The sequence below is a fragment of the Semicossyphus pulcher genome, unplaced genomic scaffold (assembly GCF_022749685.1).
Source record: "Semicossyphus pulcher isolate SPU_LCO1_2020_fin unplaced genomic scaffold, fSemPul1.0.p SCAF_3, whole genome shotgun sequence".
NCBI lineage: Eukaryota > Metazoa > Chordata > Actinopteri > Labriformes > Labridae > Semicossyphus > Semicossyphus pulcher.
The window spans coordinates 28864079-28881754 of NW_027211704.1; the positions used below are offsets into that span (position 1 = coordinate 28864079).

Consider the following 17676-nt stretch of genomic DNA (forward strand, 5'->3'; position numbering starts at 1 on the left):
GGTTTAAAAGTTTGAAAGTCACACTGTGAAGTCAACTTTAACTTTTGTGTTGCATGTGGAGCCATGTCAATGTTCAAACATTATGTAAGCTCAAACCATGATCCTTTCCTAAACCTCGACAATTTAGTTTTTGTGCCTTAATCTAACCAAGGATTTTTGGTGCCTAAACCGAACCAAACTGCAAACTTTTCACAACTTAAACCAGGTGCTAAAAACATTGTGGAACTTTGCGGTTTTCTAAGCAAAGAGTATGCATGCTTTGCTTGAAATAACAAAATCAGCATTTTATTGTGGTTTTGTACAGAACTTGCACAGAACAACACGCACCTGTGCGAAAGTCGTACTTTCTACATGAACTTATTTGGTGCTCTTTATATTATGGCACACATTGGAGCATCCACATTGCACAAACAATGTGTTCAAACCATTGGCATTTGTTATTTTCTCAGCTCCATCTCTATTAATGTCCAACCATGTGAATCTTAATCAAAGAGTCACAGAGAGTAACTAGTACTGCTTAATTAGAGTAGAGCCCTAGACTTTAACCTGGGTAAAGACAAGCTCTGACTTTGTTGTGCATTATCCACTACACCTTACCACATCTCTGTAAGCTGATACACACAGGAGCCAAATGATTAAGCGACTGCCGGGCTCCAAAAAATGATTATTAGCAGTTAATCAGCCAATTATTTGACAATAAATTAATCAATCAATCCTTTGTTAAACATGTAAAAACTGTGAGAAAATTCTGCCAATTAACTAATCAATGAATTGACTAAACTTTGCGCCATCAGTGTAAAAACATACCAGTTTGATGTCAGTCAAACTCAGAGCCTTGTGAGGCAGCTGGATACTAGTGACAAATCACAAAGTAGGGGTTTGGCAACAGCTACAACAGCTGGGCCAAGCGTCTACTGATGGACAGGGTCGGACTGGGAAAAAAATTGGAATTCGGCCATGGCAATTTTTACCACACTTTTTTTTTTTTATCATATTGTTGGCCCCAGCCTTGAGTGCCATTATACCATATGGTATTTTCCACAATTTGCCAAATGACCAGTCAGAGCCTGCCGTTGGACACATTCCTACTGTATGTAAGCTCAGCTCATGCAGTGCAACAGAATTTCATTGTAGACACTTAGTCAGTGAAATAAACATATTTCATTCTATTGTATTCTACTGTTGGAGATCACATTCGGTCATATTGCACAACACACACCTTGCTTTATTCTGTGTTCCAGACAACTGGGAACTTGAGTTTTTCCGACCTCCGACTAGAACAATTACTATGGAACAGCATTCAAAGTAAGAGTTCCTACTTGTGAACAGATTAATCTACTCCGACTTCACAGAGAATAAGAAGACTAACTTCACGCAACCATGGCCACATCTATGGAGAGGGAAATCATTAATGGTAAGCTATCAACTGAAAAGAAACATCAGTTGAAATAACAACTACTATGATATAGTAACACATGTTCTGCATGAACATTTTTTATAAGAAATGTTGCGATGTGAGAAGGTAGCAGGTTACTATAAATAATCTCTGAAAGTTATCCTCTCTAAGAAACTTCAGGTCGTCACAGTCGGCCATGTTTTTTTATTTACAGCTGGAATGCTAATAGTTCGGAAGTCGGAAATTTCAACTGGGAAGTCGAGTCTCCAGTTGTCTGGAATGCAGCATTATAGAGTTCCAATCCGCATCTGTGTACAAGTAAAAGGTTTTCTATTGTTAAATATAAAAAAATAATACTATAATTAGAATAATGTGTATTGAATATAGTACACATGAACACAGAACACAAAACACAAAATAGGCCCTATTTTCATTTTACTGTGAAACTGAACAAAGAATCCCAAACCCTCAAATTCCACAGGATCCGTCTCAAGCGCGTTCCATGTGCACCACGACCTCCGGAGTCGATCGCACCCATTTAAGTCAATGCTTGCCGCTTCAAGCACGCGTCAAGCTGAACAGAGCAGATCGTTCCAAACAGTCGGTCATTTCAAAACACCATGTACAGGTCGGTACAGGCTCCTGTTTTTCCCGTTTTCACAACAACAACTCACTGAAATCTTGAAAAAATAACACTTTTTATTAAGTAGTGTACTCAACCATGGTAGAAGCACAAAAATCACAGAATGATGCAGATAATCAACCTCGGAGATGCAAACTGAACTGTTGTTTGTGTGTTGCTCTGTTTAACATTGATGTTATCGCATGATTTCGCAGATCTCGCGAAACCAGCTGCTTGGGCCAGCGCTCCGTCAGACATGCTTCCTGTGGACGAGGGGGGGGGACATGCGCCGGACATGGATCCTGTGGGATCCAGGCGAAACACCACAACATAACCTGATGTATTTCTAGCAGATAACCCATCCCACAAAGTTTCCCCTTCAACTTCTGAAAAGATTTCTACAAAGACAATTTCATTAAAAAAAATTGGGCCATGTCAGATGTTTTAGAGTTGCCAAATCCTGCATGCTTTGTTGGTGCTATACTGCTGCGATGTGCCATCAGAACTGATAAACTTCATTATCAGCTGCCTGGAGCGAGGGCCGCCTGGCCTTCCCTTCTATCTCCACTATAAGATTGTGAGCAGCCACCTGTCTGTAGTCCAGGGCATTTCTATCTAGATAAAGAACTTTATCTGGAATTAGAACACCCTGTCAGCCTGACAGATAACTCCTCCTCGGCTTATCCTCCTGCATATGCTACAGAGGACACACCACTGTGTCATTTTTAGGAAGAATCTGTGGGACCTGGACGTGATCCAGCAGCTCTTTGCTGCCCTCAAGTCCCTCCTTATCACCATGAGTCGATGTGCAAATGGCCAAAGAATAAATCAACTGTGGCACACAGTGATTATGTAATTACATTATCTCATCATAAGATTAATTATTTAGATCAGCCTTCTAATGGATGAAAAGCTGGATAATTTAATCATCTATGTGCTCTATTTAAAAAGTGCTTTAATTAAATGTGTTCGCTGTTTATGTCTCTATCAGGTCATGTAAGTGGACAGCTTAACAAACATAACACTTTAACATCTAGTGCATCAGTCCTGCAATGAATCCTACATTTATAAAGCTTTCAATGTAAAGTGTTTTTTAAGATCTTATAGAGGAGTCAATACAACTATATAATATTTGTTCAGTGCTTACTTTGACCTTTAGATCCTCCGCCATCATTTTCATACACAGCTGCCTCTTTTCATGGCTCTGGGTCAACTCTCTTAACCCTTGTAAAGTGATAAGTGAAATCAGACTGCTGCTGTAAAGAGGCACTCTAACTTTTCAAATTATGTTAGCCTCTATTATCCAGCTGGATATTCATAACCGTGCACCCCAGATGTGTTCACAGCTCAGTGTACACTTCTTGTTTGGATTAACTTTATCATCCCTGTCTGCATTTTGAGGCAGTAAAGCCGGCCACTTTGAAAATCACAGAAGACTTGTGGGCCAAACAGAGTACAGTCATTTTTTTGCTACAAATAGCCCTACATTTATAATAATGTGTATAGATTTCAATAGTAATTAGTATAGTAATAATCTTGTCATAGATGTTCCTTTTCTTTCATCACTTTGTTTATTTCTTCTTGTGGCTGGCAAAATTAATAGAAACTTTTCATAATAAGTTTGCACTTCAGCTCAGAGAGAGACATTTAGAGGCTGGTTGCTAAAAGCTTATTTGGCTAATGTTAGATTTTCTGTGAACCACCTGCGAAGAGCTCATACTGAGGCTTCACTGAGCAAATGGCCGATGCAGTGCGGGTGTAATTAACATGTTGAACATTTTGAAAGAACGCCTAACCCTGTTTCCTTAAGGTTGTTTGTTATATTACAAATTGAATCCTGCTTTATTATTTACATCGTTTTCTTGTTTTCCTTACATCTTTTTCCTTAATCTGCTCACCTTGCTCCAGTTCTCTTTCGACCCACACACCTGCACCTCCACCCTCTTAATAGACACACAAGCCCCTTCTCACCTCTTTCTGTTTACCTCCTCTTTGTGTGTGTGTCTGACCTGGTTACTTTGTTCATCAGCAGTATGTTTCTGTTTTCATAACAGCAGGTGACCCAGGTAAAGTCTATGTGTGTTTTCCCCGAATTGTGCAGACATACCAGCAGCCTCTTGCAAGCCATTGAACATTTAAAAAGGGGTGTATCCTCCCCGGGGGCCACTAGTTGAATAGGCCTGCTATAGTGTACAGTTTGATGTCTTGTTAGCTAGCCAAGGCTCTGTTCAGCTTGTTAAGAGGATTTCTCAGAAGGGGTGGAAACCAACTACTGGTGTTTCCTTTCAGCTGCGTAGCCCCTGTCACCCTGCCTCAGAGAGTGGCAATTTTACTGTTACCAGCAAGTCACTCAGAGGTTGCCTACTGGCTAACTTCAACAGTACGAATGTGAAATAAACAAAATTTTTTGGAGTTAATTGTAATATATGTGTATGGAAGTCAGATCGTCCATTTCTAATGCAATTTCAGGATGTCAGGAAAATCTAAATGAGGATAGGCTTTTGCAACATGGCATCACAAGATTTCTAACCTCATGTTTAAATTCTTTAATGAGGACAATAGTCGGGTTTTTGCGTGAATTGCCCAACACAACTTGTGAGTTGTGTTGTCCGAAAAAAATTGACTAGGCTTTTGAACACAACTTGTTGTGAGGCCTGAGAATCTGTGAATAACTCCTATCACCATAGCTGTTTAAGAAAACAAAACTGAGATCTTCAAGATTGCCAATTTATTCAAAAGACATGTATTAACATAGAATGGTTACTGTATTGCATCAAATTATACTGTGAAAGTTTTGCTTTACTTGTTATATAACCCTGTATTTGTGTACAGTATAGCTATAGTGTAGGGACTAAGTCTGTATAATCCCTCCAGGGCACCAACATCTGGATCTGCTACTACCTTGTGCTGCACACGCCTTTCAAAGCAATTTCATATGCATCAGCAACGGATCAAATAACTCAGCTATCCCACATAAAGTGCACTGACCAGCTAAAGTATTTACAATAAATGTTTAAATAGTCGTCCATGACGTTTTTAACAAAATAAATGTCCTTAATGCTACACTCCACCATTAGTTTATATAACATGCTCTGTTATTCAATCTATGGCTGGTTCATGTGAGCTTTAACATTTTCTGTTGTGAAGAAAAGTTCAGGAACAGATGTGTTTCACTTTTCCACTTTCTGAAGTAAATAGATGAACTGTGTAGACACTGCTTGCTCCTATACTGGATGACTGAAACACAACAAAGATCTAAAACATCAGAATTCTAAAAAAATCCAACAATACAGTTTCTAAATCTTTCAAATGAAACATTTTAAATTCAAGAAGCAACTCTGAAATGTAATCATCCGTAGGTGGAGGCCAGAGACAATTTATTACCAAATCCAGATTCTTTAGCCATGTCAGTCTCCTATGGGAGAGCTGAGGCAACGTGCAGTAAAACACCAGTGAGGCCTTGTGTGCTGGGTGAGCGCTGGTGCTGACTGGTATGAGACTGCTGTGAGAGGATGTTCACCAGAGGAGGAGTGTTTGACTCCCTGCTCCAGACAGTCCCTGTGCTCACTATTTATATTCCTGCTCAGATACCTGGGGACCAGCAAGTGTCTCCACTCCTTCCATACGCTCATGACATATGGCTTGGCTTGTTATTTAGAACGGGACAGAAAAAGGGAGCATTGTTCCAGGATGATAATGTTGTATAGCCAAGGATTAGGAGGAACACGTTCTCAATGATTTATGTTGGATACTAAATGGGGCAGTAAATGCTGGATTGCAATAATAATTCCCACAGATTTAGAAAACAAAATGGTTTCTGGTATGGTATGGTTTGTGTCATATATGTAAAAAAGTGCTATATATTGTCTACATTTATATTTCTACAAATGTTCTGTGTGGACACACAGCAGCGACTCAATTCCCATGAAAAACAACACCATCAAGGCAACCTTTCCTAAAGCTTACACTACAGATACATTCGAAGAGACATTCGTATACTGTACTTACATGTACTATACTTACAGAGCGCTTTGCTAGACTTCCGACCACTCAAAGCGCATTTACACTACTGTCACATTCACCCTTTCATACACACATTCATACACTGATGGCAAAGGCCTAAGTGCAAATCTCAGATCAGTATCTATACCCATTCATACCCGATGGCTATGCCTTCGGGAGCAATTTGAGGTTCAGTGTCTTGCATGTGACTATAGCAGTCAGGGATCGAACCCCCAACCTTCCGATTGAGAGACGACCAACTCTACCACTGGCCACAGCCACCCATGTACTGGGTGGACCACTACTATTCATATTCTCATCTCATCCATCAACTTATCCAGCAACAGGAGGTTGCTGATTTTAACCAAAAAGTTTTGACTCTGTACACCTCACGTCCAGTACCAAACAGCAGACAGACAATCTTAGGGACTAGCTGGTGAACATGGTACAGCATTTAGCATTGATTTTCCCCAGGAGTTGGTGGAGACCAGAATAAGGCAAAAAGCTTTATAGATACTGAACTTGCATTCTTTAGGTCTCCAGAAACACAAGTACAAATGAATGCTAAATCGGCTTTGCGTCTACTGGACTTGTAAATGTGCAGCTCATAGCTTGTTTCTCTGTCTGAGTGTAAAAATCACCTTGTCATTGCTCTGACCTGGTTTTGCCAGCCTCTATGATTTCTTGTTACTTATGTCCGTTGAATTGATCAGTCTAGTTTTCAAAAGTAAAAACATTGTTGATAAGCACTCTTCACCTCCCCTACTCATTTGGGCAGTGTTGCCACGCAACTTTTTTGCTAGATTTAGCGACTTTTTAGACCCTCGTGGCAACTTATTTTCTAAAAGGCAACTAATTTAGCGACATTTTCAGACCTGTGAAATATGAAATATTGTTATTCATTCCCTTGTTTGCTGCTCAGAGTAATCGCAGTTCATTGCTCCTCTGCCAACAGCTCCAAGTTGCTCTCCCCTCTCCTCCCATGCACAGCAGCACTGTGCAGGCAGTCAGGGCAGTGCACTGCTGTGCTCACAACCACTAAGCGTTATGCAAATGAGTGCGTGATGACGTCACCAATATGCATATTAGCATATAATGTCATCTAGCGACTTTTGGAGCTAATGCTAGCTACATTCATTGGAAAAAAGTTGGCAACACTGCATGCACTGCAACACAAAGAGTTTGAAGTGTATTGTTTAACTAAAGTAGCAAATTCTGTTTCCATCAGCCTTCATCCCATCCTTTCTTTTTTCTTTATGCAACCTTTTCCAACTCAGCCAAGCAAAGAAAATGTTTTACTTTGTTTTTTTTCCCAAAAAAATTCCTGGCCTCCCTACATTTTTTTAATAGAGCTTGACAATGTGTGAGCTAATCCTTACTGAGGTCGTGATGGTAACTCAAACTGTGGCATATTATAATCTTCAAAAGAAATGACCATCTTCCACTCAAATAAAAACATATGAACAGAGTAAGATAGTCTGCCCTTTGTGAGCATCTTTTGACTTACCTCCATCAGGTTTGACAAACACCACAGGCCGATCCTTCCTCTCCTCCTCTTTGTCCATCACCTTTGCCTGGTCATCACTGTGAGGGTTAACCATCCTCTGACCTGGCTTTCTGCTCGGCTCATGCTCTTTCATCTTGAACCTTTCTGGTTGCTGGGTGGTGGTGGTAATGAAATGGACATTGGGAGTTGTCAGGTACTCAGTCCTCATTGGGGAGCTGGTGCTAGACTCTAGTGTGGTCTTTTCGTAGCTGCTGGTTGGATTGTTGCTCTCTGACTCCTCATTGTTTCCCTCCTGTTGTGTTGGCTTAAGCTTGTAGTGCACATCCTGTCCTTCAGGCCCAGTGACACTATGAAATGTTGCTATTTCTTCTTCCTCCTCTGCTTCCATCTGTTCTTCATCCACCACTTCCTCCATGTCCAGTGTGACTCTTCTATGTGATTGTGTTTGACCATCTGAACTTGCTTGGGGATGGATCAGGCTCTCTGGGCTTTTCAGCATGTACAGGGGGAAATTCACTTTATCTGATTGTCTCTGCTGATTGGTTTGACTTTCTGTTCCTCTCACTGGATGACTAACATTGATCTGACTCTTGGAACCACTGGGCGTCACACTATCCGATGCCTTTGGGTGATATGTCTTAGTCTCAGAGATTCTCTGATGATGATCTGCACTCTCCGAACTCATATGTGGATACTCTGGGTGTTTTTCAGTCACTAATCCTTGGTTTGGTGGAAATATGATACTATCTGAACTTGTTTGTCCGTGCAAAGGATTCTCCAAATCTCTGTGCGTAGTTAAATCACTGAATGTACTGAATATACTTTGCTCACTCTCTAGACCCCGTGAAGGCTGCCAAGAAGTAGTGGCGTCCTTGTACATATGAGGCCTGACAGTGCTCTGCTCTACTCTCAGGGGACTTTCTGTCACTTTCTCCCTGTCCTCAGGATGGTCATGAACTCCATATCGCTCTCTCAGTTCCAGCTTGCTTTGTCTGTCAAAGCTTTGAAGAGCCGAGGTTCTGTCAGGTCTTTCCAACCCCCGAGACACAGAGAGGACTTTGTTGGAGGAGGGGGGCTGGGTGGGGAAGACCAGAGATTGAGGGTAATTCTCTGGAAAGTCTGTTGGACCATAATCATAATCTTCCATCTCCTCTTTATACAAAGGCAACTCTTTGAAAAGAGGAAGAGTCCCATTAGGAGGAAGGTGTTGAGGAGTGGAGATCTGATCCATACGCCCTCGACGATCAAACTTGTAGGGGTAACTGTTGTGCCTGTTGGCTGTGTCCTCCTCTCTTGGTGCAGCTAACATTGGCTTTTTGACCTTTTGTGGGTCACAGTCCGGCACAGGGTAGCACATCAACTTCCCCCCTTCATTGGGACAGTGGCAGACCTGGCAGGAGTCAATGTGAAAGGAGTGTCCAGCCTCATACTTTTGGCCATCATGTATGCATCCAACACGTTCACACTCCATGCAACCGTCTGCAGGCTCTGAAACCTCGATGCAGTTTGGTGGCAAATCCGGACAGCTGATGAAGTTGCAGCTGATCCGCCCTCCTCCCGCAGGGCAGGAGCACTCTGTGCTGCCATAGTCAACAAAATAAGAGTCTCCATCTGGCACCTTGCCATTCTTGAATCCAGCATTGACGCAGTCGTAATATTGGTATCCCTCGCATGTGCATCCTTTTTGCAGGCAAGAAGCGCAACAGGCGCCACTCTCTAGCCCTTCTTCAATACAGTTTTCCAGCTGGGGACAGTCCACACCGGTGCAGTCACGCTGACACAAGCAGACACTCAAGTAGAGAAAAAGGAATGTAATCCTTACTAGTGTCAACTCTGCTCTCACAACACTAGCCATGGCCCCAGTTGTATAAAAATCAATGAAGATCAGGAATCGTCCAAGGCCTTTGGTTTGTCTTCAAGGATTCTGGCACATTCTGCCCTTGTGAAAGACCATTACTCTGCAAGACATAAGAGAAAGAGAAACGGGCACACAGAGGCTTATTTCTCAAAATGAAAGCAGACCAACATCTGGCTCCATAGTTGAGCTCACGAGAATCCAATTCTAACAGCCTCATAGTTGTCCTAACATGAAGACAACGTACACCTCATAAACACCAGCTGCAGTTCAGTTTTTTTAATCATTATGAGGCTGTCATGAATTTGGAATCTGCCCAAGACATTTCCACTTCCCTAATTATCTACATGGAAAAAATGCCATAACAATCCGCAATCAGTCTTACTGCTGAACAGAGACTTCAAAATTCTTGATTACACTTTACAGATAGTACATTCTCCTAAGTAGTTAGTGGGGTAGAGACCAAAGGGCAAAGTCGCCTTCGACTAATGATTTTCTAAATGATGCGTTTAACAGGAATTGCAGCTTCAGACTCAGTCGTTGGTTTCACACTGCTCCTTTCTGAAGTCAGTCCATTATTATGTTTCAGTGCAGTGAATTGCATTAATCAAAGATATTGGTTGCATTAATCAAATCAAAAATACTGGTCTGACTTAATTATATACTTGCCATATACTGTAATGTCCACATACTACTACTTACCTCCATACTATACTGCACTTTATTATCTTATCATTACATCTGATATGCTGTTTTTGCTGCTGTAATACACACTTTTATTGACGTAATAATTCCCATATCATACTACATTATATGTACGGTACGTATATATACTGTAATATAATGTATTTATTTGACACTTTTATATCGCACCTAATTTATACTTCACTATTTCATACTTTATACTGTACCATTTCATATTGCTAAATGTTGCTGCTGTTACCCTTATATGTCACTTTATCTCATACCATGTCACTTTAGATTGTCACTTATGTCACCTTGTATACCAGATGTATATACCTCTTATTTTATTTTTATCTATTCCTATTCTATTTGTATTTGCCTTATTGCTACTTCTCTTTGTGCTGTTGCAACAACCGAATTTCCCCTCTGGCGATCAATAGTACTACTCAAAAGTACTATCTTATCTTATCTTAAATTCAATAATAAATGAAATCATGAACTCCTTTGTTAATTTTGGAAAATAGAATTAAAAAGAATGTTATTTCTGCTTCACACTGCTCTGCTCTGAGAAAATTCCAAAACACATCTCTTCATTCTTTTTGCTAACATTTTTTTGGACAGATCTAATACATCATCAAAGACACTAAGCATACTTTCCCATGGATTTCCCAAAGGATGCTGGCTAGTCTGTAGGTCATCTCCACAAGTAAACACACATCCCCCCCATCAAATTCAAACTGCTCTATTCCTTGGCTGATATTCATGAAGTATCTATGAAGTGCTGAATTCAACACTGATTTGTCACAAATGGTGCTGTCAGAGGTCTGCAAATCTGACAGGTTTTTTTTAACCATAACCCATTCATCATCTGTGACCTGAGTTAGTAGCTACTCCTTTAAAAAGGGACAAATTGACCATAACAGGCTGGAAATAGTTCACACACTTTTCAGGTTCTCAAACTTAAAATCTTGTAACGTAAATGCAAAATCATTGTGTTAAGCCATAAAAACATCAACAGGCCCTATCATGATGGGTTTTTTGTTTGTTTTTGTTCTGGGGCTTCCCAGGCCATTATAAAAATAAGGCTGGTTTTGTATTTTACAGTATCAAAGCCAACTGGTTTGAACCACAGACTACAATGTATGCAGCAGAGAAAAAAAGGGGTCTAAACTCTCAAAGTTAAAGCTCCTGCAAAAGTGCTCTCAGGGGGATAAATACCTCCAGCCCACCCTCAAGGCCTACTGTCACAAAACTGAGCTCATTTCTGGCCTGAGAATGCAGTGCAATGCAGATCTGTCAGGGGAAGTGACATACAGCGTTACTGTACCACATATAAAAGTTGGCAAGGCTGCAAAAGAATACAAACTAAGTGGTTTACACAGTGAGGTGCTTCCCAGAGTACGGAGGGATGGGGAATTCCTCTGTGGTCTCTCTGCCTCCACACACACACACACACACACACACACTCAGCTGATCTCTAAACAATCCCTGATGTCATGCAGCTCTGCCAAGATCATCACAATAAGAAGATTCTTTAAAGCTTCACTTTTTTATTTAAAAAACTGTAACAGAGCAACTGAAAGATGCTTTGCAGCTCTGTGTTGTAGAAAACATTTGTCTGAATTTGGCATGCACACAGCGACATATAGGCCAGCACTGTGATATATTAAAGATCTCATTTACTTGCTGTGTATTTTAGACAACATGCAATGACATGATATTTTAATATTAATTAGTTTTTTGCTGTTGTTGCAGCAACAGTTAACGACAGAAAAGACAAAATATTAAATAGAGATTTTGTATCTTCTTAAGACAGCTTTGTGCATAAACTTAATTGCAACATGTCGCCTCTTCTACCTGATAACTGGAGGAAACGTATCTTCAACTTAAACGGCGATGGCAAGGTTGCGATAAAAAGAGAGTAATCGACAATTCCCCAATGAAAGTAACGTTAACAACTGTAATCTGTATTGAGCAACTCAACAGTTCTTAGCACAGCATCAATGGTTTACACTGGAGCAGGCGAACAAAGTGTCGATAAAGCGCAGCGGACACTTAAACGGTTTAACGAGTGAAGCAGTTTGTTGACACCGGTTTGTGTTACCTTGTCACGCGGACTGTTGGCCTGGAGGGAAGCCGGCTGCAGGTCCTCTGAGCGCCGCAAGTGAGAACCTTTTGACTTCCACAGCGCTGCTGGAACCAGGCAGTCCGGCGGAGGGGGAGGTACGAAAAGTTTCCTCTGCTGGAGACTCCGAGACTCCGGAGGAGATCCTCTCTTGGCTGGGCCTGCCCACAACAGGTAATCCAAGAATGGTTGGCTTATGCGCCTGCAGACTGATGTCGAATAAGTTCTCAAAAAAAGAGAGAAAAGGATATGAAGGATTTATTTGCCATAAAAAACATCACCGTTTCTTTCTTCCTTTTCTTTAATTTTTTTTCCAAACTTCTGTTGGGTTGTGTTAACAAGATGTATCTTTTTATAATCTCTTTTAAATTTTGAAATTAAATATATGAAATAAGAAAAAATACATTTTAACAGCTCAGGTCTAATAAGCTGCATGCCTTTCAAATGTCTCAAAAGACAATCCAATATATTAAAAAATAAACCTTTTCACTGCAGAGACTTAAACAAATGGCACTCTCATATCTACAGTCAGTATAAATTAACAAGATAGCCTAAGCTTTAAAAGTGAACTTAACAGTTGCTGGATGCCATATTTTTCAACTTTTGATAAAGCCAGGCTTAATTTCCTCCTGTGTTCAGTCTATTTCATCCGTTTCCCACCAAAATTAGCACATTGACGCAAGTTTTTCAGACCCGGGAAGACCTGCTTATAGATGCCGATTGTCTCTTTTCCCATTGTCAGTGGAGTATACGCCTTTCTGCTGTGTCACTGTCTGATGTTACAAAAGCTCCCGAAACAGGGCTAGTAAACAGTGAAGATGTTACAATGGTTAGGTCTTTATTGTATCTACTCATTCAGTCTATTTATCAAACTCGGCGCCGACAAATTTTGAACGATGTTCGAGTGCTGCTTGGACAAAGACAGGCTGAATTTGTAGCTCAGATGACAAGGAGTCGCAGAAGTTACCAACGGAGCATAGCATCGCGTCGGAAAGGGGTAGAAGATTAGCGTGTCGACACAGGTTTTGTGTTCCCATCAATGCTGATTGGAGCCGAGGCAATAATTACCCAGGTCTACTGCAGAGTCATTTGACCCGGGTCTGAATGCCGAGTATAACCTTTCCCATTAAGCAAAAAAGCCAGGTGTTAGTGGGTTTTTTGACCAGTGGGAAAGTGGCTTCAGTCATCGGTTCCCAGCTCCAGCTCTGTACAAAAGGGATTCAAGTCTAAGCAACAAAGTACATAAGCACATTTACCCATTGTGATTGACTTTAATCCTTTAGCTGATTATAAAGCATTATTATTGTATGTAAAAATCAATACTTATTCTTAAAATTCCACATGCACTGCTGTGGTAAGCTACTTTGAAATCACACAGCCTACATTTATATCAGCTCAAAAAGTGAGATAAACTGGATTGAGGTTATTAATACACTATATTGTTCTCTTATATTAGTTACTGTGCTGCTGCACTCTTTTACATTTCCTTTAGAGCCATGTTGTCAGCACCCAGGGTAAACATTAGCTGTTGTCCTCTGCTGTGTTTTTAAGGAACTAGCATGTACCTCTTAAAAGGAAGGCTGTAACCTTGGCTAAACAAGCGCCTTACGCTCACATCATTCGTCAGGCTTGTGTCTGTCCGTCTCATGCCAGTTCCACTTCATGCATGACACAAGGCCAAAGGCTATCTAAACTCCTCACAACAGAACAAATCTCTTTCAAACACAGGCCTGTCTTTAATTACCTGCTTGATCCTAAATTGATCCCTATTCTCTGGAGGGATAAAGATGCATGCCATTCAAGTGAGCCAGTCTTTGAATTCACATGTGGTAAAGAAATAATTCATCCTTGGTCATGTTCATATATTCACACCTTTTGGAGAGAGCATGACCCTGCAGCAACAAATGGCAGAAGACTAAGTACCTTTACAACTTGAGACCAATCCTGTGTCTCACTTTCACGACACCCCTTCTTTTATTTGAAGCAGCCCCTTTGGAGGGCATCGTAAATTTGGAGTTCAAAGAGTGTTGGGAGTGTTGTTTGGAATAAAATGTGGCATGCTAGATGTTTGAATGGCATCACTTATCATGTTGGAGCACTGTGACCTGATCCGCAGTCTGAACCCCTCCCAGCAGCCCGTATAAAGGTCTTAATGAGGAGCTGTCGGAAGCCTGGGGTGAAGTGGTGGTCGGTGCTGTGACAAACAGATCGCCTCTGATTGCAGATAAGACCACTGCCAGGGGAGTGGGCCGGCTTTCAACTACAGATGAGAGATGAGGTAAAACAATGGCGAGGACTAACATTCAGAGTGTTCAGGGCTGGGTCAGGGGAAGGACATGTTAGAACTTGCTTGTAGGGATTCGTTTTATATTCAATCTACTGTACTTTGGGCCTGCTGCCTTATTTTTCATATATAAAAATAGACTCGGCTGTGACAGCACGGCTCCCAGGAGTTAAGTGCAGTTTTGTCTGAAGTCGCACGGTTGACACAGTGTAGGATAACAAGATCAGAGAGGGGGGTTGCCATACTGTAGTGAACAAACTTGGATTTTGCATGCGCATAACAGGATTAGGCTCAGCCCTGCTGTAAAACACTAAGAGAGACTTGACAACGCATGGGTGAGATTTGTAGAATCCCAGTGTGATCTCCAGGAAGAGCCATCAGACGCAGACAGGGCTTTGAAATAGCATGAGAGGCCTCAGGGAGTCGGCTTCATGTGTGGGGTCACCCGGGAGCATCTGGCTCAGGACTCACTGGTGTCCTTCATGTATGATTTATTGATGAGAGGCTTGGCAGGGGCCTCAGAAATGGATTTGACATCAAATCTGGGACCAGTTTATGTGTCCCACTTAAAAATTGGCTGCTAGTAATGTGTCAATAATGTACATAACATTTGAACATCACATACCGTACATGTATAAGGACCAGGAACTATTGGTGGGAAGCAGTTTAGAAGATTTATAAGAAAAATATGAACCTACAGGAAAATGGAATAATCTTAAGGAAACTTTGGACTCTGTTGTTTTGGCTTGAAATTTAGATCTTTATCACTGTCTTCTGTAAAACATCTGGAGCTGGAGGAAAGTGAGATCATAGATGTATTGAAGATAATCTTCTGATATCATTTGAGCAGCTGGAATGGATGTTTTCTTCCAAACATGTTCTGGTCCACAAGCTGTATCATAGTTTAAGACAACATAAAACAAAAGTATTGATCAGATGCAAAAAAAATAAATGGATTTGATAGGACTTACTATGTTTTATGTGTCAAGTTTTATGTGACATTCAACTGTGTTTTTATTTCTTTTTGGTAATTGTTTTTCCAGAGTTAAGGGTTTGTCATGAGTTCTAATTGTTTAGTTTGTATTTGATTTACTCTGTCTTGTCATGATTTAGTCTTGTTTAGTTCTGTAATTCATTTGTGTTTCATTGTTTAGATATCATTTCCTGTTTTAGTTTGGAGTTCTTGCCCCATGTATGTCATGTCTTGTTTTACTTCCTTCCTTTGTTTCTTTTCCCGCCTTTTGGATTTTGTGCCGTGCCCTCACTGTTTTCACTTGTGTTAATAAGTTTCACCTGTCCCTGTTTACCCCCAGTGTGTATATAGTCTTTTGCTGTTCAAAATGCCACATGCTACGTACTGATTTGGTCAAAATGTAGTATGTAGTATGCAGTATGCAAACAAAAGCAAAATGTGCAGTATGCGAAAAATGCTTGGATGTCGTACCGATTCAGAAAAAAATCTCCAGTATGCATTGGACCAGTCTACCTCGCCTACTGTATCCCACAATGCAAAGAGCTGGAATGTCACTGCGGCAGTTGAAATATTATTATTATTATTATTATATTATAATGTATCTGATGTAGAGTAATTCTCAGACAACTGCCATGCAACCTGCCATTAAACTAAAAGAAGAAGAAGTTTCTTTGCTGGTACTTTGTCGTCTTTGTCTGGATCACCCGCTTTCCTTGTGGCTCCCTGTGATTTGCACCTGTTTTTTCCATTGGCTATACAGTATTTTGCCTGGACACTTAGAAAGTAAGCCTTTGTTGTTTAGCCTTGTTTTTTGCCTTCAGTTAATTAAACTTATATCTCAAGTCTGCATCAACGTTTTTGTTTGAACTGAAACCGTGACAAAGTTAAAGGGTTGATCCTAGGCTTTGAATACAGCAGTTTACAAAAGCAATATCACAAATTGACGTTCAGTTAAGATTTTCTTTTCCGATTAATGTATGTTATGTAAAAGTTTGTTTAGTTTTGGAAAACCACTACTAAAAAAAAAGAGATACTTGCCAAAAAAAATGTATAATTGCACCTGAAGCTAGTAAGGAACAGCTATAACCTAGTCTCTATTCCACTAGCTTCTGTATGTCAGTGCAATCTCTCATTCGGCATGTCTGTCATCCGTCTTCTTTCCTGTAAACATCCTCATATAAACCTTTTCTCACACTCTGTTGTGTCGGGGGGGGGGGGGGGGGCTTATGGGAAATTATGTTTGTCAAAGGCCAGTAAAAACATAAACATTCATATACAATATTAGATGTGCGTGTCTTTAAATATACAAATCTATCCATACAACATACTGATCAAAAAAGCTCTCACATCAAAGTTATTAGCGTATTTGCAAATTATAATGAGAGTTTAAATAAAAAATAAAAAAGTCTCCAAGAAGCAGTCACTTTCAAACATACCCAGGCTTTGTTTGTGATCCACAAATCTTAGTCCCGTCATGTCATGTGTTTGTGTGCCTCCTGTGATTAGGGGCCTCACTAGCTATTGTCGACTTTAACCAACAAATCCTACACACACAAACTGCAGGATGGGGCACACTAGCCACCTGATGATGCAGGGCCCACATGACACAAAGGCAAGTCTCACACAACATACCACCTCCATCTGCTGAGCAGTTCACACAGTCACCAGTGAAATGATTATCGTGCAAATGATCCTGTCTTTTACATGTGTATCAAACATTTAAATCCCTGCGCTCTGTTCAAACTGGACACAGTAGTTGAGTCATAATGCAATGTACATGTCCAGTGATGTCTCAACTGATTTTGGTCTGTACTTGGATGGCACCATTTAAATATGAGGGAAAATAAACTACCGTTAAACACAATGGAGATATTTAATTTACTGGCATGTTCTTTATTCAGTCAGTGAGTTCCTGGCGCAAAAAATTGCTGCATAAATGAATGAAAACAACTTCCAGACTACAATATTCAGACGGTAATGTGTACTGAAAGTATAAATAGAATATTTTGGGAAAATGTTTTCCCATCATTGACTGACTGGGAGACTAAAAGGTTTGGAACGACTTGCATACGTGCAGCATGTTGCAATTAACTTCTGGCACAAGCTCAATGGCAAATTCTTATTTCCTTCAGATGCTGGAATACTTTAACCATATCCTCTGTAGTTTATAAAACAGGGGATGTGAGTACACGGTCAAAGCATCAATAGAGTATCATTTTTTGCCAGCA

General features: G+C 40.6%; 1 protein-coding gene across 1 annotated transcript in view; it reads right to left on the minus strand.

The window, feature by feature from the left end:
• fbln2 (fibulin 2) overlaps positions 1-9382 on the minus strand; it is a 66347-nt gene extending 56965 nt beyond the window's left edge. The window contains exon 1 of the mRNA XM_069677919.1: positions 7528-9382. Coding sequence (XP_069534020.1) covers positions 7528-9382 — 1855 coding nt within the window. The remainder of the gene's footprint in view (positions 1-7527) is intronic.
• Positions 9383-17676: the final 8294 nt, after the last annotated feature.